The sequence below is a fragment of the Schistocerca nitens genome, chromosome 12 (assembly GCF_023898315.1).
Source record: "Schistocerca nitens isolate TAMUIC-IGC-003100 chromosome 12, iqSchNite1.1, whole genome shotgun sequence".
NCBI classification, from domain to species: Eukaryota; Metazoa; Arthropoda; class Insecta; order Orthoptera; family Acrididae; genus Schistocerca; species Schistocerca nitens.
This window is the reverse complement of record NC_064625.1, coordinates 175968685-175995687: the sequence shown is the minus strand read 5'-3', so window position 1 is coordinate 175995687 and position 27003 is coordinate 175968685. Positions and strand designations below refer to the sequence as shown.

The window sequence follows — 27003 nt, the reverse complement described above, 5'->3', positions numbered from 1 at the left end:
GCAAATTCGGTTGTTGCTGCGGGTTGGGTTCATTGCCCAACTCAATAATATTTACATTTCTGTCGCGCGTCACCCAAGTATCAGCTGTTTGGTTGTTGACATTACCCCGCGTCGCATTGGGACTTCCGTTAGGTACAAATTGAGGGTTGCTGTATTGCCTGTGTCGTGGCGGTTGTCCATTGTGATTTCCCCATACATTATTTCGCCCATGACTGTAACTGGTATTGTCATTACTGTTATTCCTGCAATACATGTTTGGGTGTTGTTGGATGTTGTTTCTCTGAAAATATCCTGGATGGTACCTGTTATCGTCTCTTCTTTGATCTCTATAATTTCGGTTCGTTCTTCTGTTGTTATTTTGAATATATCTGTTATTGTTCTGATTGTAATTACTGTTCGGATAACCATTATAGTAATAATTACTGTTTCCTTGCCAATGCTGCGAGTTGTTTCTCCTAATATTGAATGGATTTGTCCCAGTGTAGTGCGAATTGTTTCTTTGAGTGTTTTGTTGTGGTGTCGGAGGCGGATTCCAATAGCCTCTGTCATTTCTGTTGTGCGTACGCGAATTGCTTGGATGGATTGGATACAATTGATTGAAATTCCTGATCTCATCTCTGTAAACAACATCTATCTCATCAACATAACTGAAAAAATTCTTTATGTTGTCCTCGGACACTCCTATTAATTTATCACGGTAAGGAAATGGTAAGTGGCTTTTAAGTGTTCTAATTACGTCTGGTAAATCTGCTGGTTTTGTCCAATATAATGTTTTGTCTAGGTAGCGTTCAAAGTATTGTCGTAAAGTCTCTTTCTTCGGGTTGTAAATTTCTGGATTGTATACTTCTCGTTTTAAACTTTGCTGTTCTGTGATCGACCAGAATTCCTCAAGAAATGCTTGTTCAAACTGTTCAAATGTTAAACATTGTCTTTTAATTGCTGCTCCCCACTTAGCTGCTCTTCCACGTAACAGATTTGTAACATATCGAATTTTGTCGGCCTCCAACCAATGTCTCGGGAAAATACCATCAAAAGAGCGGATGAAAACAATCGGATGCACTTTGTCTTTCTCATCACATGAAAATGTCTGAAAGTATCCATGTCGTACTAATGTTTCATCAACTACTCCCGATGGTATTATGGGTCCTGTATTTTGTGTCAAACTGTGCATAGTATGTGGTGATGTCTGATAGTAATTTTGATCTTGTGGTAGCATTGAAAATGGTTCATTGGGATTTGTGTCACTCATTGGTAATTCTATTTTCGGCTGTGTGCTGGGTCTAGGATTATTATGATTCTCATTTATGTTTTGGTTGTCTGTTATGGGTTTTGGTATCACTGACGAACTTGGTATTACATTCTCTTTAAGTTTACGTACCTCTTTCTGAATATTATCTGTTTCTCCCTTTACTTGTTCCTTTGTCTTATCTAAAATGATCTGTGTCATTGTCTCAAACTTCTCATCTAAATAATCATCACATAATTTGCATTCATGTACAAGTTTTTCTGCTAGAGTTGTGTCATTCTTTAAAGATGCTACATCTGCTCTGTCTTCAAGCTTTTCTAACTTTTCCTGTAAGGATTTCTGCTCCAATGTTACATCATTTAATCTGTCTGAAAGGTCTGTAATCGTCAGGTCTAAGTGTTCTTGGTTTGTTTTTACGGAATTGTGTGACTGTCGTAATTCGTCAACTTGGGTACTGGTTTTCTGTTGTTCAAAAACTACTGTTAACAATTTCTCATTACATCGTTGTAAGTCAGTTTTTGTCTCGTCACTGAATTCCACAAATACCTTTTCTTGTCTCGTAACCTTGTCTGATAAATCAGTAAATTTCCTTCCAAGACTACTGGTGGTTTCTGTCAAGTCGGCAATTTGTCTCGATTGTTTTTCAAAATTTTGTTTTATGTCCCGTGTCAGTTCATCGAATTTAGTGTCAAAGCTTTTGTCTAAAGTGTCAAATTTTTTGTTTTGGTCACCAAGTAACTTCAGGATCTGGTTGAGCATGTCAGAGTCCTGTGTCTTAGTTTCGTCATTTTTTCGTGCCTGATTGATGTCTGGTTCTGAAGTTGATGTTGTCAATGTCACGTTTTGTCGCGTAGTACTCACTCTCCATTCGCCTGTATATCTGTTTAAATATAGGGGTTGTTGTCTTAATCGATCCGGTAAAATTATGTCTTGAACATCCTCCCTATTAAGTTCAATATTCATTTGACTGTCGGACATGTTTTGCAATGTGTCACTTTCACTAAGCTCGTCCGCGGAAACAATTTCTACGCGTCTAGCGTCCATCTTGCGATTTTCATAATTAATTGCAAATAAAATTTTCCAATGGTAAAAAAATTTTTTTTAAATATGATATGTTGAAATCTGAAATTTCTCTTATGGAAATGGATATTTGTATATGATTTCTAATTAGAAATGGAATTATTAAACTGGTACTGAAATTTCCCTCTCACAAATAAATGACTGTGAATATGCTCTTCACTCACCATTTCCAATAATAGTATTAAATCAATTGTAACTACAATTTGAAAAAAAATTTCGAAATAAATGGATCGGAATAAAGGAAGTACAGATGGCTGCTTGAAACTGGAAAAATGTAAATTTCTGTACTCACCAATTTTTTTCAGTCTTATGTTGCAAATGTAGCATCAAATATAGTTTTCAATCCAAAATTTTTCTTTCGCGTCCGTGCAAATTATTTTATGGAACGTTATCCTTTTCCCATTTTTTATTTTTTTTTTTTTTTTTTTTTTTTACCAAATTAATTTCCTCAGCGTGAAAATGAAAATTAACACAAATTAATAACAGGGAAAACAATATTGTTGTAAATTTCATGCACGTAACATTACAATTGAAATGAATGAGACTTAGTCCAAATTCATTTTCTGATGCTATTAAGTGGTTAAAATTAGATAAAATGACCAAAATTTATAATAACTGCACCTGTATCAAATCCAAACTGCACTTGTATCAAATCCGAACTGCACTTGTATCAAATCCGAACTGCACTTGTATCAAATCCGAAGATTGCAAGTCCTGTCACGGTCGCCAATTGTGGTGTTACCTTATATTTATTATCTTCTTCTCATTATCTATTGAAACAACATCGCCTTGTAATGTAATTTTAATTTTTCACCAAAAGCACATTCAACACAGCGGGAAGATACACGTCTTTCGTATCAAGACAAGAGAGAGAGACATCCATTCGTTCTTAAAAAACAAAAAAAGCTACGCAAAAGAACAAAATTATTTATAAAATCGGTCGCTGGCGCAGCGCTCTTCTGCTTGCGCGATCGTAAAATATAACTTTGTATTGGCGGAGGCGCGGAAGTCAAAGTACCATTACAACGTGCACGAAGCTGAACAAATGTACATAGAAAAGTTTCACCAGTTTGGGGCACTGGATGGGAGGCAAAAAGTCACCTTTGTTTCTTGTCTCGTGTGTGTGAACAAAATGGTTCCCGTGAAACGATTTCCATTTGATATGCAAAAAGATGATAATTTCATAAATGTATAAGGATGGCTGAGAATATTTAAAGTTTTCTGCATTATGGGTGACAAGTTTGTGTACAATATACAGTGCATGTATTTCGAATGACTTTTTTCTGTATCTTTAGTGTTCACATTACATTAGTCGAGTTACCCCAAAAAACTATACCGTACCTAATAACCGATGCAAAGTAGCTTGTATACATTACTTTCAGTGTCCTCATGTTAGTTGTACTTAATTTTGTTCTTTTTGTTTGTTTCTTTCTTTTTTTCGTGCTTAACACAACATGTTTCAAGAATTTATTCTCAGTTTCAACTATATTTTCATACATAAATATTTTTGCGATGTTTGCATTTTCCACCTCCCTTGGTTGTAGTTCTCTTTCTGAGGTTATACTGTAGTTGGAAAATTGGACAGATGAAACTTGGTATGTTGACACTAATGTTAGAGATAGTATTTTTATGTGTCTACTTAGAAGTATCCATTACACAGAATATCACACACACACACACACACACACACACACACACACAAGTTCCACTGTCTGTTTTTGTAATCACAACATGCAAGAGTGATATAACAGTGTCATTTCACAAAGAGTTTGCATATAGTCAGAGATGTAACAATTAGTATCACATTGTATATGTAAAGTTGTCAATTATAAAACTTATTTTATTTTACCATGTTTCAGTGTTGAATTATCAATTATGTTTGTATTTCATTGTGGATGTTGAGTAGAGTCTACGGGGTAATATACATATTTATGGTGAATTATTGCGGTTGACATATGCACGCGAAACATTTCAAAAAAATTAAGTGATTCGCTTTCTAATTTGTTGTTGAGAATTTTTTCTATTTCGCTTTTATATTGTACAAAAATTCCCAGTTCCTGCTTTAAATCCACTATATGTGACTTTAGGAAGCAATGGAGAATCGTAAAATCTTTTGTGTTTTTGAGTGGGTGTCCAGTGCTTTGTATGCATGTAGCTATTGCTGATTTTGTAAATTTGTTATGTGTGTAACAGTTAATGTGATCATTGTATCTTATTTGAAAGTTTGACCAGTTTGTCCTAAATCGAGCAAGTTTTACATGAGAATTTGTTTATTCCTGAGTCTGAGAAAGGTGTGGACTAATTTCTGTTATAGTTTGTTGTTTGTGGAGAAAGGTATGTTCACTATATGTGGCTGGCCAGAGAGGCCGTGCAGTTCTTGGCGCTACAGTCTGGAACCGAGCGACCGCTACGGTTGCTCGTTCGAATCCTGCCTCAGGCATGGATGTGTGTGATGTCCTTAGATTAGTTAGTTTTAATTAGTTCTAAGTTCTAGGCAACTGATGACGTCAGAAGTTAAGTTGCATAGTGCTCAGAGCCATTTGAGCCATCACTATATGTGACCTAAGAGGATTTGGTACTTTCGGAAAATGTTAAAAGTATGGTGGCCATACATTTGATTGTGTTATTTGTTCCTTGTAAAGAACCTGGAATTTATTTCTTATTTGTTTCTGAATTTTATCTATCACTGAGCTGGGGAAGTCATTAGCCACAGCAATTTGCTTAATGATGTCTGACTTTTCTCCCTGATCTCTTTGTTCATTGGGATTTTGTTCGCTCTGTGTACCGTCATTTTGCAGGCAGCTTTCTTGTGTGCATCTAGGTGATGTGATGTGCAGTGACTGTGTAGCTGGAAGTTGTCTCTTTTGTGTATATCTTGAAATTGTGCCTGCTCTTTTGGTTTTGTGAACAAATCTATAAAATTAATGCTTCCCCCCCCCCTCTCTCTCCCTCTCCCTCCCTCCCTCCCTCCCTCCCTCCCTCCCTCCCTCCCTCCCTCTCTCTCTCTCTCTCTCTCTCTCTCTCTCTCTCTCTCTCTCTCTCTCTCTCTCTCTCTCTCCAGCTGTGAAATTTATTTTCTGCTTTAGGTGGTATATGAAAATGTCTGCTATCGTGCCAGATGTGAATGAGCTCATGACTAGTCCATGTTGTTGTTGATAAACATTACCATTGAGCAGAGTAATTGTAGTTGAGGATTAGGTCAACTAACTGTAAATTAAATAATTTCAGCTTGTGAACACTAGTAAGTTGTTCTTTATTACTAAAATGGCTTTTTAGAAGAATATTGGTATATAGGTTTGTTATGTCTAAAACTAATAGCAATGGAGATACTATCGAAGACAGAGCTGCCAAAGCCGAGTTACTAAACACAGCCTTCTGAAATGCCTATTCCAGAATTCGAATGAAGAATAGCTGCCAGCATGAGTAATGTAGAAGTACATATCCTCGGAGTAGTGAAACAACTTAAATCACTAAATAAAAGCAAGTCTTCTGCTCCAGACTGTATACCAATTAGGATCCTTTCAGAATATGCTCCATACTTAACAGTCATATTACAACCGTTCGCTCTACGAAAGATCCTTACCCAAAGACTGGAAAGTTGCACAGGTCAAACCAGTATTCAACGAAGGAAGTAGGAGTAATCCACTAAATTACAGGCCCGTATCATTAACATCGAGAAGGAGCAGTATTTTGGAAAATATAGTGTATTTGGAACATATATTGTATTCCTTTGAAGAAGAGAACAGTCTATTAACACACAGTCAACACAGATTTAGAAAACTTCGTTCTTGTGAAACACAACTAGCTTTTTACTTGCATGAAGTGTTGAGTGCGATTGACATGGGGTTTCAAATTGATTCTGTTTCTCTATTTCCGGAAGGCTTTTGACACTGTACCACACAAGTGGGTTGTAGTAAAATTGCATACCTATGGAATATCATCTCACTTGTGTGACTGGATTCATGATTCGTCAGAGAGGTCACAGTTCATAGTAACTGACAGAAAGTCGTCGAGTAAAACAGAAGTGATTTCTGGCAGCATTACAGGCCCTTTGCTGTTCCTTATCAATATCAATGATGTAGCAGACAATGTGAGCAGCCATGTTAGGTTGTTTGCAGATGGTGGTGGTGGTGGTGGTGGTGGTTAGTGTTTAACGTCCCGTCGACAATGAGGTCATTAGAAACGGAGTGCAAGCTCAGGTTAGGGAAGGATTGGGAAGGAAATCGGCCGTGCCCTTTCAAAGGAACCATCCCGGCATTTGCCTGAAACGATTTAGGGAAATCACGGAAAACCTAAATCAGGATGGCTGGAGACGGGATTGAACCGTCGTCCTCCCGAATGCGAGTCCAGTGTGCTAACCACTGCGCCACCTCGCTCGGTGTTTGCAGATGATGCTGTTGTTTATCGACTAGTAAAAGTCATGAGAAGATCAAAACAAATTGCAAAATGATTTAGAAAAGGTATGTGTATGATGCGAAAATTGGCAAAGTAACGAAAATTGTGAGGTCATCCACATGTGTGCTAAAAGGAATCCGTTAAACTTCAGTTACACGATAAATCAGTCAAATCTAAAGTCTGTAAATTCAACTAAATACCTAGGAATTACAATTGCGAACAACTTAAATTGGAAGGAACACACAGAAAATGTTGTGGGGAAGGGAAACCAAAGACTGAATTTTATTGGCAGGACACTTAGAAAATGTAACTGATCTGCTAAGGAGACTGCCTACACTACACTTGTCCGTTTTCTCTTAGAATACTGCTGCACGGTGTGGGATCCTTACCAGATTTAATTGACAGAGTACATCGAAAAACTTCAAAGAGGGGCAGCACATTTTGTATTATCTCAAAATAAGGAAGAAATTGTCACTGAAATGATACAGGATTTGGGACAGACATTAAAACAAAGGTGTTTTTCATTGCGCAGCAGTATTCTCATGACATTCACGAACTTTCTCCTCCGAATGCAAAAATATTTTGTTGACGGCGACCTACATAGGGAGAAACGATCACCACAATAAAATAAGGGAAATCAGAGCTCGTACCGAAAGATGTAGGTGTTCCTTTTTTCTGCGCACTATACGAGATTGGAATAATAGAGAATTGTAAAGTTGGTTTGATGAACCCTCTGCGAGACACTTAAATGTGATTTGCAGAGTATCCATGTAGATGTAGGTGTAGAGAACTAAACTCTATCTGAACTGGCATCAAAGGCCCAATGCTACTGATAAACCTCCATTTTCCTGTTGTCTTCACCGGCTGTGGATACGGAACGGTGTGTGATCAGTACACTGCTCTCCCGGCCGTTGGCAGCTTTTGTGATCGGAGCTGCCACTTCTCAATCAAGTGGTTTCTCTGTTTGCTTCAAGAGGGCTGAGTACACACTGCACAGTACTCGGCAGAAGCAGACAGCATTCCTTCCAGATGCTATCTGACCCCGATGGCACTTAACTCCGGTGGTCTGATGGGAACCAGTGCTAACCTTGCAGCAATGCCAAAAAATGCCATTGGTGTGTTTGTGATATCTGTTGATATAAAATGGGCACAATCTGGAATGTTAATTTCTGCTATTTCACTGACCAGTATCTTATTGTTTTTTTACAATATATGATGTTTCATATGTGAAATACTCTTAGGAACTGATTTCACTTTAATACACACATTAAGAATCCAAACAATGTAAAATCCAAACAATATCGGAATAAGAAAGAAGTGAACAGTGTTAAAAACACACTTATATTCTACAGCAGAGTAGTAAACAACATTTGCATTCAATGACAGAGAGGTAAACCTGTTAAAGGTTTAAAATATAATGCAGAAGAAAACCTGTCAGACGATACACGGAAACAGTTCGTAACGGCAACGAAGAATACGACAGACATTGTAAAACTAAATGACAGTGAAAAATCTGCCATACGTTACATAGTGCACAAAGTCTTTAAAAAAAATACCTCTAAAATTCTTCTTGCAAAGCAACATAATACAGCCAAACAGAGATCCAACAAAGTAGTCAAAGCAAATACATTTCTTACTGACAGAATGTTAAAAGAAATATGTCATCTGTACAAATCCTAAAGCCTCCATATTAAGATGTGAACCTAATGTACATGAGAAAGGATATACAGTGAGATGTTTAGTTAACGGTACAAACAGCCCCACGTACAAACTTATCTCACAGACTCAGTCAGTTCCTAAAAAGTACTTCATGTATGAAACAACAAGTACTCACTAGTCACTGAAATAAAAGAAATAAACACTTCAGATGCTGCCCATTTTATATTGCTAGATATCACAAACCTGGCAACAAAAGTGTTCACAGTTTGAATTATTGAGTTTACAGAGTTAATTGAACTAAATCTCAGCTACAATTACTTTGCATTCAGTGGTAATGTTTATCAGTGATGACAGGGCGTAGCTGTGGGCTCATATGCATCTGGCTCAATAGCGGACTTTTCGTATACCACCTAGAACAGAAAATATTCAGCAGACAGGACACTTCTTCTTTTCCCCTCTCCTCTTTAGCCATTCATGCGTCTTTCCATCCTACATAGTTGTGTTTATCTTTATACTATATACCTCTTTACTTCTGTCTGCATCCTCTCTGGTTTGAAGCTGGCACAGTACTTAACAGTAGAATATCTTTGGCTTCCCTCTGACAACCGTGCCTCCATCCTTGCTACCCCCCCCCCCCTGTTTACCTTTCCCTGTTGCTTCATAACCTGGTTTGTGAGTAACTAAATCCACTTTCCCTTCTTCCCTTTTTCCCCACTCTCTCCTCCCTGACGAAGGAACAAAGTTCTGAAAGCTAGGAACGTAAATTTTATGTTCTGTTTTGTGTATCTATCAGCTGTTCTGAGCTGAGGTAAGTACTGGCCAGCCCCTCTATCTTTTTGTTAGTATTTGTTACACAGTATACTTCAAGAGATATCTAGATGATACCTTAATTTTAGTCATAGAAAATACCATTGACACCAGTAACATCATAAATCATTTAATAATGTAAACATGAAAGTAAATTTCACAGCTGGGTACAAATAAACAGCATTAATTTTCTAGATTTGTGCATAGAAAGCCAAAAGAGCAGGCACAATTTCAAGATATGCAGAAAAGACACAACATCCAGCTACACAATCCCTGAACATCACATCACTCAGATGTACACAAGAAAGCTGCATACAAAATGACAGGGCACAAAGCGAACAAAATCCCAGTGAACAAAGAGATCAGCGAGAAAAATGAGACATCAGATGTGGCTAATGACTTACCCAGCTGAGTGACAAATAAACTGCAGACAGAAATAAAAAATAAATTCCTGGTTCTCTACCAGTGTGGGCAGCATACTTACGTAGGTAACATTTTCCCAAAAACTAGCAAACCTACTTAGGTCACATAAAGTGAACAAACTACAACAGAAATTCGTCTACGCCTTAAATAATAAAAAAAGATAAATATTGTCAGTATTATACAGACTAACATGTCTGCTGCATAGGACAAACTGGCAGGAACTTACAAACAACATGCAATGAATGCATCAACTGTTGCACGTGTAACAAATTTACAAAATCAGCAATAGCTACACACATAAAAAGCATTGGACACCCACTCAAAAACACAGAAGAACATCTTAAGATTCTCCATAACTTCCAAAAATCACATACAGTGGATTTAATTGATGAACTGGAAATGTTTGTACATCACATAGGGCAAAGAGAAAGGATTCTCAACTACAAAGTAGATAGTGAATAAGTTAATGTTTTGTATTGCAGATCTAGAATCTGACCGATATTCTCCAATGCCAAATGTAAGTCGAGGTCACGTTTCGTTCGTAGCTCATCGAGTTAGAAATCTGTACGCAACAGGAAGAATGGAAAGTTGTCTACAATTGTTAACGTCAGTTCTGTCACCCTTCTTCCGTTTCTCTCTTACCGGCCGCCGTCACCGGGCCAGAACTTCAGCCGTGCACCTCCTCCTGGAGTTTGTGTTTCCTACTTAACTCTGTCACTTTTCTTTCCTCTCTTCTTGGATCCATTTTGACTTGGAGACCTACCCACCACTTAATTTTGTTTTGCCAGTTTCGTCACCATTTTCTGGCTTATTTGTGCCAGTTTCATGGAGATCTTCACGCACTTTTGTGAATCGGTCAGATTTCCATTTTAATTGTTCAAAACATTGTATAACTTTTTGTTTTATTTGCTCGGATTCATTCTTCCTACACACTCTTATATTTCTGTGTCGCATCTCGATTGAAATGTTTCTACTCACGTCCTGCTTTGTAATATCTTCCCAACAATTTTTTTTTCTCTTTTTCCCAATTTCTCTCTTTTCTTTTATCGGTCCCAAAATTAGCACTTCTCACGGATTTTTACTTTTGTAGTCTTGCTCTGGTAGCTGCTTTTTCCCCTCTCCATTAAGTTGAATGTTTGTTAGAGTTTACATTTTCCTTCTTACTCACTGATTTTGATGTCATATAAAATATCCCATTGTGGGAGATGCACACACAAGCAGAGAAAGGTGCCCAGATTGTGGGGCTCGTGAGTGTGACGTACCCCTGCAGTAGACCTGTCCTGTGCACCCTCCCAGTACAGACTAGTCCATTCCTGTCACAGCCTTCAAAGTTAGGGCCATATGTGAAAGCGGCCGTACGATCTACCGACTTGGCCACATCTGTCACTTGCGATTCTGCACGTTTGCAGTCACTGGAGGGCTGACACCGAACTGTGGCCAAAAGATGGTCAGACTGCCCAATTGTCACGTGACACCGCGTGCAGGTCTCAGACGACTACTTGACGGCTGGTGCAGCTTCTCCGAATCGCACAGGTGGGAGCTCTCCCTGCGTCGTAGTCCCCTCGCCTCTGCCAGTCCCCATCCCCTGCACCCGACTCCCACTCCGGCCTCGCACACGCCTCGTATCCCACTGGCCCACCTGCGTATCGGGACCGCAACGTCCGGAGATGACAGTGGCCGTTTGTGTGAGCCTACGTAGAAATGCGACTCCTGCTCGACACCTCCTCTGCTTGGCAAGTACCGTATTTACTCGAATCTAAGCCGCACCTGAAAAATGAGACTCGAAATTCAAGGGGAGAGAAAAGTTTTAGACCACACCTCCAAATCAAAACAAAGTTGGTCCATTGTAATATGAGACACAATTTAGGTCGAATGAATGACGATACAGCTACAGTAGTTTGGTTCGAGTCGTAAGCTTAGCAGTTAAGCTTTACCAGGCAGACATTGCTATGCGTCAGGCGCTCCATCCGTATTTATATGGGTACCCTTCCTTTTTCACGTGCTTCATCTGGTTTGAATTGATTGCTTATTTTTCTTTGATCTGATAAGCGCCGTTTTCTTTGTTATAGGTTTTTACGCCACTCTAAGCTGAAAATCCACTATTGTACTGTCATGCATTGTTTGTCACATTCTGATAATGAGTGTTTACTACATGTCGCCGCTCGCGGCACGGCTTGCTTTTGTGCGCGTTATCGCCGCTTACAATTAAAAGAAAAGAGAGGAATCATCTCATTAGCGAAACAATGGGAGGAGACTGCTATTTGTTGTTACTTACACTGCTGATTTCTTTGATAATGATAAACAAGAACCAAATAATAGACTGCATATGATAGAAGATGTTCTAAATGAGAGTTAATCAAAAAATTTTCTCTGTTTGAAAATTTGTTGTTACTAACATTGCTGCTTTCTTTGATAATGATAAACAAGAACCAAATAATAGACTGCGTATGATAAAAGATGTTCTAAATGAGAGTTTATCAAAAATCTTTCTCCATTTGAAAATATTTGCAGACACCTCTTTAGTATATTACATTCTGCACAGAAATTAAAGTCATCTTAGATTTAAAAATCTAGTCAGTTGCCGTGCTTCATTTCTGACTGTATCACTGTTCAGGATAAGAATAATACGATTATAAATATGATGTGATATGTATATTCTTCCGCGTTTGCTGTTGTCTCACTCTTAGTTTTGTAGTTTATTAGGCAGACAGCATTTCAACGAGATAGCAGCAAACACGAAAGAATACATGGCAAAATGTTTACATTCATATTATTGTTATGGTGAAGAGAATACTGCGTGTGATTCACAATTCATAAAAGTTCCTATTAGCAACCACCTCTTGTCACACATAGGAAAAAATTCAGAACGTAGAGTTAGCCATATTGACAGACAAACATCCCAAACAGTCTTGCCTGTCGGATTTTCGTAGTACATTGAAAGGCTGCTACATTCGAAGATGAACAATACGGAATTTGTATTGATTTCGTTGGGTAAAATGCAGTGGTCGAAACTCGGGGCGGAGAAAAAAGCTTATCTTCCACCCCCCCCCCCCTTTTTTTTAAATTTATTTACTGACGCTGACGTTATGGTGCCAGTATTTAACTTTGGGCCTGCAAAGCATGCCTCTGTAGCGCTACATATATTCGACGCCAGACGTTAGTTGTGGCGCCACCTACCAACATTTTTCGGAACTTCCACTTACTTTGCAGTCGATTCTAAGCCGCAGGCAGTTTTTTGGATTACAAAAACTGGAAAAGAAGTGCAGCTTATATTCGAGTAAATACCGGTGAACTATTGTAATACATATAGTCACTATTATTCTGTCCCGATTTTCCAGTGTCCGATAGATAAGTTTTACACTAGTCTTTAGTACTAAGTGCTTACCACTCGACCCTCGCAGGTTCGGCGGCTTCACTGGACGCACTGGGGGAGCCGTCTGCAAGTGCGACGCCTTCGGGTCCAGGCAGCGGGGGTCCGCGGCGCTGCGAGAGTGACATCGAGATCATCAGCAACCCCAGCCAGAGCAGCATCGAAGTTCTGGATGGCAGCGGAGCCAGGTGGGGCCGCGACTGTGCTTTTTGCAGTGTACATAAGTTGGCACTTTATTTCTAGGAGACTCGATGAAACGTTACTTATCTGAGACTATTTTTTGGTAAAAGTCTTATCTGTCTTAACAGTCTTTTTGAGCGCTTTTCGCACAAATACGCGGTGTTAGTTAACAATTCTGTTGGAGTGTTAGTTGCCTATTCTCTGTAGAGCACAGGATTACTTACTTTCACTTGAAGAACCGAAACATCCTAATTACTTACTTACTGATCATTTAGTGATAATATATTTGGCAGTATCTGTGAAAATATTTTTCTGAAAAATGTCATATTACCGCCTTAAGCTGCTGCTAAAATAGTTTATTTATACAATCAGTTTCAGTCGTTTGACAATCATCAGGTTCATAAGTATTTGGTTTTAGGCAAAATATAAAATAGTTAGCATCAGAGTATAAAACCATGAATAATACACTGTCATCTTATCGTAGTAGAAATTACATCATGACTTCATTTTATATTACCATATGATGAAGATGTTGTGGTCTACAGTCCAAAGACTTATCTGATGCAGCACTCGATGATGCTCTACTTTGTCCGAGCCTCTTTATCCCCAAATAACTACTGCAACCTACCTCCTTCTGAATCTGCTCATTGTATTCATCTCTTAGCATCTCTCTACTATCCCCCCCCCCCCCCCCCCCACACACACACACAATCCCTTGATGTCTCAAAGTGTGTCCTGTCAGCGGAACCTGTCTGTTGGTCATGTTCTGCCACAGGTTTCATGTCTCCCAATTCTGTTCAATACCTCCTCATTAGTACAGGGTTATACGGCCAAGGACAACAGCAAAATCTGGTAAAAATTCAGGAATTTTTCGAAATTCCAGGACTTTTTCGTCAGAAAATCAAATGCAATACAATATAACTACAATTTATACACATAAAATTGATATTTACACACATTTTAAGGTATCTTACATTAGTTTTATATCCTTATGTAATTTTTTATAGTACTGATCAATTCTGGATTTCATATTATAATTTTTTCCTTGTGTGTTACATTGCAGGCTACTTTAATTACACTACGTGTTTTAATTCAGATAGTCCATTACTGTGTAATAACTTTTATTTAATAAAAATTTTTTTAGTTTTGTTTGAACTTTCCAATTGTGTCAATATCTTTTATATTTTGGGGTAGTTTATTATATAATTTAACGGCATTGTACAACAAGCTCTGCTGAGTTTTAACTTTATTTTTCCTCTCTAGGTGCAGATTTTATTGGTTTCTAGTTTCATAGCTGTGTACTAAACAATTTTTAACATAGCAGTCAATTTTTTTTTTTTTTTTTTTTTTTTTTACATACAGAATACTTCGAAAAATGTATTCACAGGGGACAGTTAGGATTTCCAGCTTTTGTAAATGTTCAAGGCAGTGAGACCTACTGCCACTCTTGGTGATTATACGAATTGCTCTATCTCTTTGTTAGTATTAGTTTCAAGGTTCTTTAACATGATGTTAATGTCGCCAGTTGGCATTCTATATAGACAAATTATAGCAATTTCTTCATCCGTGATTTCAATTCCATTTACCTCAATATCTTTCTCTATGGATAATTTTTCTACATAAGGCATATAGTTAAAATTTATGCTATTTTTAACATAAATGCAACTACCACCATTTTTATAGAATTTTCGACAAAAATAACTAACCAATACAAAATTTGGACTACTTACCATATGAAGTTTCTCTTTGTCAAGCCAGTGTTCAGTAAAACATAATACAGAAGAATTTTTCATGTCATTTTCTAACAAAATATGAAATTCATTTACTTTGTTGGACAGCGATTGTACATTCTGATGAAATACCGTCAGGTTTGGAGTTAAACACGAGTTCTGGAACTTACTGTCCGTAGTACTTATATTTATATTGGAAATTCTGCCTTGAAGACATTTTTTGTTTTCAGTTTTCACGTTTGAATTTTCACCCCCTTCACACAGTATCAGTTTCCCTTGTTCTTAATGATTTTACAGATGTCTGTAATCATTTTACTGACATTCAGTGAGCCTAGTCTGTTTAAATGCATGCCATCCTTTCCCGGGCATTTGTCACTTAAAAATTTGTTGGGGTCAACGAATATTGTGCCGAATTCGTCGCACTGTTCCCTGATAGCACTGTTTATGTTGTTTGTATAAGAACTGCTTACTGACCTTCTGTGCAGAATTCCACTTATAACCAGTCTTGAGTTTGTGTACAATGCTTTGGCTGAACAAATGATGTTTCTCGTCTCACTTACAATTTCTTGCTGACTGCTGCTTTGTATTGAATTCGTCCCAGGATGAATAAGAACACCTTTGTACTTGGTCTTTGGGTCATTTCCGTTTTTAGCTGTAGATTTTTAAAATGGTCGTTGAGTTGATGAGGTTGGATATATTATGTAGGTTCGGTGGATGGCGGAATACCACTGTGGGAGGGGTGGGAAGGATAGTGGGCAGGACATTTCTCATTTCAGGGCGTGATGAGAGGTAGTCGAAACCCTGGTGGAGAATGTAATTCAGTTGCTCCAGAGAATATATTATTGATGACATAAAGTTTGTGTTATGTATTCATCAGACTTACGTAAAAGGTTGAGAACTTAGGCACCAACATAATAATAATATAGTCGACCACATACCTTCCAAATCCATCTTCCAGTCTACATCACCCATGTTGTAATTATTACTTTAAATTAAAGAAACCAACTGATCTCTTCTACACAGCATTTTAGGAGTGAAATCTCCTTACGAGTTGTAAGTTGACATTTGACGTCTTTTCCCATCCTTAAAACGTGCGACAACTCAAACTAATCTGGCACGTTAATACTTAAGATTACGAGATTGTACTCCTTTTCAGAAGTTTCTTTACAGCATTTCATTATCCTGACAGAATTAAATTTTCTCCGACACATACGAGTCTCGGCATTATCTTTGAAAATGACAGAAGCTGAAGAAATGAATTAAAATTTGTGCCATGGACGGAAATTTTGGAACACATATTATGTTCAAGTATAATGACTTTTCTGGAGACTAGAAATCTACTCTGTAGGAATCAGCACGGGTTTCAAAAAAGACGTTAGTGTGAAACCCAGCTCGCGCTATTCGTCCACGAGACGCAGAGGGCCATAGACACGGCTTCCCAGGTAGATGCTGTGTTTCTCGACTTCCGCAAGGCGTTCGATACAGTTCCCCACAGTCGTTTAATGAACAAAGTAAGAGCATATGGACTATCAGACCAATTGTGTGATGGGATTGAAGAGTTCCTAGATAACAGAACGCAGCATGTCATTCTCAATGGAGAGAAGTCTTCCGAAGTAAGAGTGATTTCAGGTGTGCCGCAGGGGAGTGTCGTAGGACCGATGCTATTCACAATATACATAAATGACCTCGTGGATGACATCAGAAGTTCACTGAGGCTTTTTGCGGATGATGCTGTGGTATATCGAGATGTTGTAACAATGGAAAATTGTACTGAAATGCAGGAGGATTTGCAGCGAATTGACGCATGGTGCCGGGAATGGCAATTGAATCTCAATGTAGACAAGTGTAATGTGCTGCGAATACATAGAAAGAAATATCCTTTATCATTTAGCTACAGTATAGCAGGTCAGCAACTGGACCAGTTAATTCCATTAATTATCTGGGAGTACGCATTAGGGGTGATTTAAAATGGAATGATCATATAAAGTTGATCGTCGGTAAAGCAGATGCCAGACTGAGATTCATTGGAAGAATCCTAAGGAAATGCAATCCGAAAACAAAGGAAGTAGGTTACAGTACACTTGTTCGCCCACTGCTCGAATACTGCTCAGCAGTGTGGGATCCGTACCAGATAGGGTTGATAGAAGAGAGAGAGAAGATCCAACGGAGAGCAGTGCGCTTCATTACAGGATCATTTAGTAATCGCGAAAGCAGTACGGAGATGATAGATAAACTCCAGTGGAAGACTCTGCAAGAGAGACGCTCAGTAGCTCGGTACGGGCTTTTGTTGAAGTTTCGAGCACATACCTTCACCGAGGAGTCGAGCAGTATATTGCTCCCTCCTACGTATATCTCGCGAAGAGACCGTGAGGATAAAATCAGAGAGATTAGAGCCCACACAGAGGCATACCGACAATCCTTCTTTCCACAAACAATAAGAGACTGGAATAGAAGGGAGAACTGATAGAGGTACTCGAGGTACCCTCCGCCACACACTGTCAGGTGGCTTGCGGAAGTACGGATATAGAGGTAGATGTAGAATGTGCGTCCAGGTCTCCTGCTTGCTAGGCACAAATTTTAATTCATTTCTTCAGCTTCTACCATTATTTCACTATCCTCATCATCAACTTTCTTAGGACATCCGCACATCTGCGGGAGAAGACTGAGACCCGCAGAGTACTCACCGACGCAACCGAGCGGGCGCTTCCTTCCCTTCGGGCAGTTGACGCGACTGACGCCGTGACACACAGTGTCTGGATATTTATGCTAGATGTATATTGTTGTTTTCTGACCGCACAAATAATTTTTTGTCACGGTCTAACAACCCTACCACAACAAAGGTCTGGTGTTGCTCACACTGCTAAATACTGCATTTTCGGGCAACAACAAAGTTATTGTGTTGCAGGTGTCATCAGAGCACAGTTAATAAAGTCATTTCATGTAATAATGAATAAACTAGGCACTCATCTTTTCGTGTTTCCCACGCTGGTCTCGTTCTAAAATCGTGGCTCAGTCGTCGAAAATCTAGGTGTTGGTGATTCCGAGCTCGGATGCAAAGAGGTCTAGGTTTTATTCCACTATATTCAAAAGTTTTGTAGATGCGCTTCACAAACCATTCTTGAAGATTAAACCTTTGAAAGTTAGCACAATGGTGATGTAAAAAAATAATCAGCGCTCTGAATTTAAGTTACACTTCTTTTTTATTACTTTTGCTGCAATATCACGTAACACACAAAACATCACTTCACAATACAAAACATACTTGAAAGCATCTTCCTCACTGTTAAAGTTCACATTTTATAAGCTGACGACAATATGCGTCTTTCCAACATGAAGTCCAAGTCTTGACCTTCTCAAGGTCCGACTAATAATCGCTTACGCGCCCAAAAATCAGAGTTTCAAGTACGACAAAGATCATAGTGACAAAAGAAAGAATACACATAAGAATAATATCGTTGCAACATAAACATATCGATGTATCAAAGTACTTCTACATTAATGAAATCAAATCTGAATGTTGTCTCAGAAATATGTCAACTACTTTACAGAAACCCAGTAGAATATTGCTGGTATAGAGAGGTTGAGTTGAGGTGCCGTAATGGTTACGTAATTCAAGTACCATTACAATGGGTATTGTCAGTCAGTAAGAAGATTGGCAGCATTAAGTAGTTGAGAACTGTGACACTGCCGGACGGGCTGTAACGTGGCAACTGTGTGCACTCGCAGGACGCCCGGCAGGAAGCGGTCCTCGGAGGAGCGGCAGGTGGCAGCCCACGGGTTCCCAGCGGTGGCGGGCCCGCAGGTGGCGGCGCCTCCACTGCTGCCGACCCTCCCGCCACCGATGACGGAGAGCAGCAGCTCCGGTAGGGGCCGGTCCCACTCTGTGGTAGCAGTTGCCTGAACGTGAAACAGTTTCTCCTGTAACGACTGGATGCATCTGTGTCATGTTATTTTGGAATGTTTTGAGTTCTAACACTTATATACTATTTTTAATACTGTGGAGTGTTAAAAGTATTTGAATGTAACTTTAATGTGAATAACAATTTCTGTTTTGCATAGTTTGTTTCCTAGTGTGCACAATTTAAACAACATTGCACTAAGAGTTTAATGTCTCTAACACACACTTAACAGAATGCAAACGACACAAGCAGTTGTAGCGTCAGCACACTAGCTCCCGCACTCACGTGCGTCCAGTTGTCATTCCCACGACTGACGGCGAGCGAATTCGAGTGTTTATTTAAATTGCATTGGCACGACAATCTCTGTATAAATTTAACAAAATTTCCAGAATTTTAAATGACGTACCTTCATTTTATTTCAAATGTACACATTCACGTAAAATGTGTGGTATACTCGGAAGTAATGTGAGAGACAATGTAATAAGAATTTGAATTACGGTAACCTATTAAATTTCGGGAATGCGGCCGTGCAAATACTACTTCGTCCACTGATATTTTGGGTGCGTACTGTCTGGCCGTCCTCGGAGTGGGTCGAGAGACTGGCAGTGAGGCGCCGAACGCGGCCTTATATAGTCTACCGTGGTGTTACTGCACGTACAGGTCGCAGATGCTAGTCGGCAGCAGAGGAGTACACTTACAAGTGCGCCACCTGAGAGTGTTCGCACATTCAGTTTGCCTATCGGTGTACGTTTGGTGAACCTCGGTGACTTCTCTACAATTAATTACACATCTGGAAAGCATTTTTAGAGCGAACGGATATTCCTAGCACCAAAGTCACAGAGCATTCGATGTGAATTCCAGGAGACGAGGACGTGATCTGGAAGAAGAAAATGTTACCTTCAGATCGAGAGCATTTTTGCCTTTTGTGGGTTCTGTTACTGTGCAGAAAAGCCGTACCGTTGACAGGTGCCGTGTCGAGGTGATCTTCCGGCCTCCTACAGAGCTTACAGCCTTATTGAGTACTGTGAAGGCAAATGTGTATCAGATTCCTTGCAGAAATTGTTATACGTCACCTGTAGGTCAGACTGTGCACCATTCACGAGAGGTGCGTGGAACACCAAAGATACACATGCTTAGTACAACCAGACAAATCAGCTTTGGCTGAATATTGTATAGGTACGGGTCATTCTTTGAACTACAGTGACGTGAAGATTTTAGCATCCTCCCCTTCCATTTGGTGTTCTACATTCGAGGAAGCCGTACCGATTCAATTAACCGATAACTTAATAAATTGAGATAACTGGTTTGATTTGGATAAGGAATCCAACTCTCATTGTAATAAAATTGCAGAGAAGTCATTTAAATAAATTGCAGAGAAGTCATTTAATTAAATTGCAGGGAAGTCATTGTCCTATCGCCACTGAACGGATGTCAATAAATGAATAGTGTGTCTGTACATTTTCACCACAGGTGTCACATGTGTACGTGTACCTCTTCACCGCCGACTGGCACGTGTGACCCGCACAAGCAATAATACCGCAGTAGAATGAGATTTTCACTCTGCAGTGGAGTGTACGCTGATATGAAACTTCCTGGCAGATTAAAACTGTGTGCCCGACTGCGACTCGAACTCGGGACATTTGCCTTTCGCGGGCAAGTGCTCTACCAACTGAGCTACCGAAGCACGACTCACGCCCGGTCCTCACAGCTTTACTTCTGCCAGTATCTCGTCTCCTACCTTCCATACTTTACAGAAACTCTCCTGCTAACCTGCAGAACCAGCACTCCTGAAAGAAAGGAAGGTAGGAGATGAGATACTGACAGAAGTAAAGCTGTGAGGACCGGGCGTGAGTCGTGCTTTGGTAGCTCAGATGGTAGAGCACTTGCCCGCGAAAGGCAAATGTCCCGAGTTCGAGTCTCGGTCGGGCACACAGTTTTAATCTGCCAGGAAGTTTAATACCGCAGTAGGCTATACGAGGCCACTCTTGGCAGCTCATCGTCAGTTTCGCGACTCACTCTGAGGACGGCTGGACAGTGGGGGGCCAAAATATCTGTGGAGGTAGTAGTAATTGCGTTTCTGTGTGCCCGAAATTTAATGGATGCAATTAGGACAGAGTGCTATTGACCACGTATTGTGTAGCAGAAGGCACATTTGAAAGTGCACTGTTAAATATTATTCAAGTATCAAAGTCCTTCACCAGGTGAAGAGAGAGACACACACACACACACACACACATACACACACACCACTGCACACCACACACATAAGTCAAGCTATCATTAGTCATTTTGGGCTGATGATCTCGTATGAGGTTAAATAAAATGCATGTTGCTTTAATTAGTGTAGTGATGCTAATCAGTTGTAAATGTGAAACCTCGTGCTCGCCTGCTGAGAGACACGGCAGAGTTCTGCAGATTCGCTGACTGACAGCGTGTGCACTGCTTACGAGGGCCGCACCCCCGCCTCTGCGCCCGCCCCCGCTGCCGCCCTGACTGCATCTCTACAGACCGGGCCCGGTCCTCAGGTGGCGGAGCCCGCGGCCAGCCCTACAGGTGCTGCACTACTGTCCCACTGTGGGGCTGCTTCTTCTCACTTCACCTAACATACAGCTCTCTCTCTCTCTCTCTCTCTCTCTCTCTCTCTCTCTCTCTCTCTGCCTCCCTCCCCTTCTCTGCCCTCTCCAATTTTTTTATGCTTGTTGGATTTGAAGGTCATTGCCCAACTATCAATTCTCTAAAGTGATGTGATGCAGTTCTCAAAAAATTGTCTTTGAAGGTTAGAACAGTTCTCTGCCCTGTGACTGTAGGCTTTCCCGGCGTAAACTGTCGACGGAGGTTTTTCGGGTCTCCACGTGGGTGGCAGTGTTGATATCTCGCGACATTTTGCGAAGTGTCGTACTACCCGTCTTGTGGTGAAGACTTCACCAGGAGATGGGTAGTATGACACTTCCCGAAATGTTGCGAGATATCGACGCTATCGCCCGGCTGGAGACCCGAGAAACCTTTGTCGACAGTTCTCTGCCCTGTTAATGTACTGTCGGTACCTGAGTGTTTAGCGTAGCAGTGTCGTGATGTAAAGCCTGCGGTTCAGTTCTTTAATTTTCCCAAATTCTGTATTTATCAACAAATAGTAATGTTAACTAGAATGTTGTCATAATGTATAATAAAAAAACACATTTTTATTTTTAATTACTAATTGCAGGAAATTGCCAGTATTGGCAGTAAATTAAAATTTGGTGTTCAAATTCGAAATGTCAAAAAGTATTTCCCAGAAATTGAACACTATTAATGATGTACGTATATGCAATTAGCTGTTTCCGTCACATTTTTTGTTACAAGGGGCAAGCAAAGCATTTTCATTTGAGGGCACTTCGCGGCACGAACGCAACGTAGCACGAAGCCGGTGCCATTATGAAACCTCCGACATGGGCGAGGGATTAGTGGGACGTTCGTGTCTTTTCACTGTAAATACAGTAAATAAGTACAGTAAATGTGCAAGTGCAAACTACGTTGACGTTATTACCGAAAGCATCCAGAAGAGAACGATGTGCTGTTATTATCGTCTCGGCTGCCGAAGAACAGACATCAGTGACATCCGTCGGAGAATGAGGAATGTGGACGAGGTTGAACGTCATCAAAAACCACCACTGTGGAATCGCGCGTGACGAGAGTGGCGGTGCTTCACGATGACGCACTTCTCCGTATCACAAATGCTGTCGTCCAGAAGTTATGCCGACTCGAGTGGGAGACTCTCGAGCACTTGCCCTGTAGTCCCGATCTCTCCCTGTGTGATTATCACACGTCGGGTTCCTTTAAAAAGAAGGACTCGAAGGGTCAGCGATTGCTGCCAGATGAGAATGTACAGCAGGCACTTTCGGTAATTTGCCAAACGAGTGTCTTCAGCCAGATGCATTGCCTCAGTGATCTCAGTGACTTTCCCGTTTGGCGTACCGATTGTGGACAGCACAGTCTTTGAATGGAAACTTTTTTATTTCCCCTTATATTTTTGTACAACCAGCTATTAAAAATAAAAATTTCTCTTTTTAATAAAAAAATTAATTGAATACTTATTAATTGACATTTACAGGTGTTATTAAAAACAAAATTTAAATAAAATTAAAGAAAATCTCGCTACTAGCGAGAATCAAACTGACGACTTTACGATTGCGAGACTTCAGTGCTGCAGACTCAGCTACCGACAGCTGCCTTAATATGTTATAAGCATTTTACACTTATTAGTGCTCCTAAACCTTCTAATCAGAAAAGACGATTTTTTTTTTTTTTTTTTTTTTTTTTTTTTTTTTTTTTTTTTTTTTTTTAAATTGTGTCGTATACCCTCCGAAAGCTGAAGCATGAGCACTTTCCTTCAGATTCATGTAAGTATAAATAAAATTGGAGAGGGCAGAGCAATTCTCCGTGAGAGTCTGTCTATTTCCATCTGTTTATTGATATGCTAAAATAATTTTGTGACTGATGAAGATTTCTTATAAACTGTTGCAGTTTTCGTGAGGCTACATTTTCATTATGACTGAACAAACATGTGTGAACTTACTCCCTGTGCAAATGGGAAAATTGAATATTTTCATTTGATGGCATGTGTGTCATTTAGCTGTAAATGTTGCATTTGTTGTTAGAAAAAACTTAAAAGACACCTTTGAAGAAGAGAGAAGCGCTTGTATGGATATTAAGAGATCACATGGAAAGGCAGTAGATCAAGAGAAGAATTTTGACAATATTGAGTCGAATGCATTCTTTGAAATTCTGGGTGTTGCAAGAATAAAATACAGGGAGTCAAAGGCTACACAGAATTCGTATAGAAACCACACGGCAGTTACAAGGATGTGTAAAGCGAGCAGTGGTCGAGAAGGGAGTCATACGGTGGTATGGGGGTCGTAGCTGATACCCGATCTTATTCGGTCTGCACTTTGACAGCATCTTTGAAGGAAACCGAGGATAAATTTCCAAAAAAAAGGTGTTGTTTGGCTAATGACATTATAATTTTGTCAGAGGTGGTAAAGGACTCAAACAGAATGGATAGAGTATTGAAAGGAGTTTTAAAAGGGCTGTCAACAAAATTGAATGTACGTCTAAATGTCGGGAAGTCTTTCCCGTAGGTATTTATCCGGAGCTTAACATCACGCCAAAGCGGCCCGAACCGAAAGACAATAGAAGCATTTTGAAATGTGATGCTACAAACGAATGCTGAAGATAAGAAGAGTGGGTTGCATGACTAATGAGTGAGTACGTATCAAACTGGGCGAAAAAAAATTTTTTGTGGCACAAATTGACTAAAAGAGAGGATCATTCACTAGTTACGGAGGCAAGTGTTGGAGGTAAAAGTTGTAGAAAGAGACTGAGAAGTATGTTTGTTGCAGAGGTGAAGAGGCTGCACAGGATAGAGTAGCACCAAACTTGTTTTTGGACAACAACAAAGACAGTATATGCCAGAACAGATCAGTATTACTAATGCCATATACCTTCTAAACCTAATTGTCATAACAACGGAATAAGGGGATCTGAGAAACATGGAATTGCCAATGAGATTGAATCTAGAAACATTTTTTCTACTGTTCCAGAATGGTACATTTGGCTCATTTTTATTTGTCAGGCGAACTATTGTGAGACACTCGTACGTGGACAACATCGGTCGATCCTCAGTTGACGGTAGAAGAGTAGTAGTGTGCCTCAGTATGTAGGCCTAGGTGGCAAAAATTAACATTTTTTTGGGACATCGAAATAGTTTTAGGTCATCCGGATGTCTCAGTGCACGACTGCTTTCTGCGTGATATCACAGAGCACAGATATTACGCCTCTGTACCTGGGGGGATATTACACAAGGTGAGAAGGCAAATTACCACAGTCACCAACAGCACCACATCGTAATCTCTCGAGAGTGCTTGCCAACTGTCGGATGTCTGCATTCGGGCTGACATTTATTTTGATTTATTTATTTTGTTTAGGTGGTGCAGAACAGCTTATAAGAATGTTAAGAGCTGCACTGTAAGATACACAGCTGTACTACTCTTTTCATTAAAGACAATCAATTTCGGTCTAACATCACCGGCCACTGTGGCCGAGCAGTTCTAGGCGCTTCGGTCCGGAACCGCGCTGCTGCTACGGTCGCAGGTTCGAATCCTGCCTCGGGCTTGCATGTGTGTAATGTCCTTAGATTAGTTAGGTTTAAGTAGTTTTAAGTCCAGGGGCTGATGACCTCAGATGTTAAGTCCCATAGTGCTTAGAGCCATTTAGTCTAACATCAGACGACCATTGGATCTGTTGCACCGAAAGGAGAAAACCGGATAACAAGTTTCTACAATTCTAATACAAAATCACCACGTGGATATACGTGACGCATAGACCATTATTCATTATTACAGTTACTATTGCTTATTCTAAGTCTCTTGTTGTAATAATGAACAATGATGTACATATAATATGTATACACATAATGGTTATGTCTTAGAATTGTATATACTTGTTATCAGGTTTTCTCCTTTCGGTGCAGCAGACTCAAATATGGTCCAATGTTGGACTTAAATTGATTACCTTCAATAAAAATAGTAGTATAGCTATGATTTTGACAGTGCAATTGTTAACCATTTATTTATGTATTTGCTGTTTAACAATCAGTTTTCAGATGTCATAGCTTTAATTCACACATACATTGCAATATGAGGTTAAATTAATTATACTTCTTTTACCAGTACAAGATAAATGCCTATTTTGATATAAAATGTGAAGATCATAAATTATCAGCTTCCTGTTACAAGGACAGGCTTAAGGCCACACTTGCCAACAGTTTACGAGCAGACATTATAATTTGAAATCTTCTGTTAAATAGCATTGTGTACTTACATTCAGCGTTGGTGAAAATCTAGGCTTGTGGAACTGTCTGTAGCAATTTTTGTCTGTGTAAATTTAATACAAGAAGCAAGCTTCAGTCTCTACAATCCAAACAGTGTTTGTGGGAGTCATACGACGGCATATTTGTCACCTTAAGTCAAAGGACTACTAGAAAGTCAGAAATATGTTGATAGTTTATTGAATAACTACAGTTAACACAAAACGTCACTTCCGAGGGACAGCTGTTTTTCAGCACAGGGCATTACCAGATCTCGCCAGTCGTCTCTGTCTCCGACGAACCGTAGTTCGCACACGGGCTTTCATTATTGTTAAAGAATTTATTCTTTCCGGTGCACAATGTATGTCTTCTGCAGGTGGGACACCCATTAGATTCTGAAATTAGTAACTGCTATATCAGGTAATATTGTGACGCACTCGTGTTTGACATTAGGTACGCGATATTGCTAAAGCAGTGACCGTCTCTTGCCATCAGCACACCACAACCCTATTTCGTGTAGCGAGACGTAGCATCAATTTTCGGCAATCGGCTGTGCTGTGGTCTCAGTGGGTGTAATGTACTAAGCCCTCGACATATCCCGAAAGAGGATTTTTTTTTTTTTTTTTTTTTTTTTTTTTTTTAATCGAGAGCACGAAATTGGGCAAATGTGCTGACCGTGCAACTTGTCGTGCTCGATGTGTCCTGTTCTCCCCAAAAACAGAAAGTTAATCAGTGTTAGCACAGGGACACTGAATTGTGCTGCAAAAAGAGGTTGCCACTTGCGGCAGGTGGTGCTGTTTGCAGCAGTTCAGTGAGTGCTGAATGTAGGATGTGGTGGTAAGATAGGAGCAGCTATCCTGTGAGGTGATCACCAACTGTTACGGATGCTCTCAGGTGGTGTGGTCTAATGGCATATCCATAGTTCTCACAATTAAAATAAAGTAAGCCTTACCTGTGAGTATCTATAGTGTACTATCCCAGTTGTGTGACTGGATTTGTCATTTCTTGACAGAAATGTTGCAGTTCATAGTAACTGATGGAATGTCGTCGAGTGAAACAGGAGGCATATCTGACATTCCTCGAGGAAAGGTTGCGGGCACTCTGTTTATACGACAGTTCTGAGCAACTCTCATAGATCATTTGCAGACGATGTTCTCGTTTGCTGTCTCATAAGATTGCCAGAAGATTGAAACAAATTACAAAATCGTTTAGACCAGACATCTGCGTGGTGCAAAAAGTGACAGTTGACCCAAAGTGATAAAAAGAGTCAAGTCATCTACACGACTACTAAAACAATCTGTTTCTGTTACCCAATGAAGCACACAAATTGGAAAGTTGTCAGTTCAGCTAAACACGTGGGGACTACAGTTACA

The 27003-nt window shown here is 39.8% G+C and overlaps 1 protein-coding gene across 1 annotated transcript in view; it reads left to right on the top strand.

Annotated features, from left to right (window-relative positions):
* LOC126214992 (serine/threonine-protein kinase 11-interacting protein) overlaps window positions 1-27003 on the top strand; it is a 204910-nt gene that overhangs the window by 105021 nt on the left and 72886 nt on the right. Inside the window, exons 12-15 of the mRNA XM_049941622.1 lie at window positions 13101-13168; window positions 18617-18753; window positions 21184-21314; window positions 23793-23864. Coding sequence (XP_049797579.1) covers window positions 13101-13168; window positions 18617-18753; window positions 21184-21314; window positions 23793-23864 — 408 coding nt within the window. The remainder of the gene's footprint in view (window positions 1-13100; window positions 13169-18616; window positions 18754-21183; window positions 21315-23792; window positions 23865-27003) is intronic.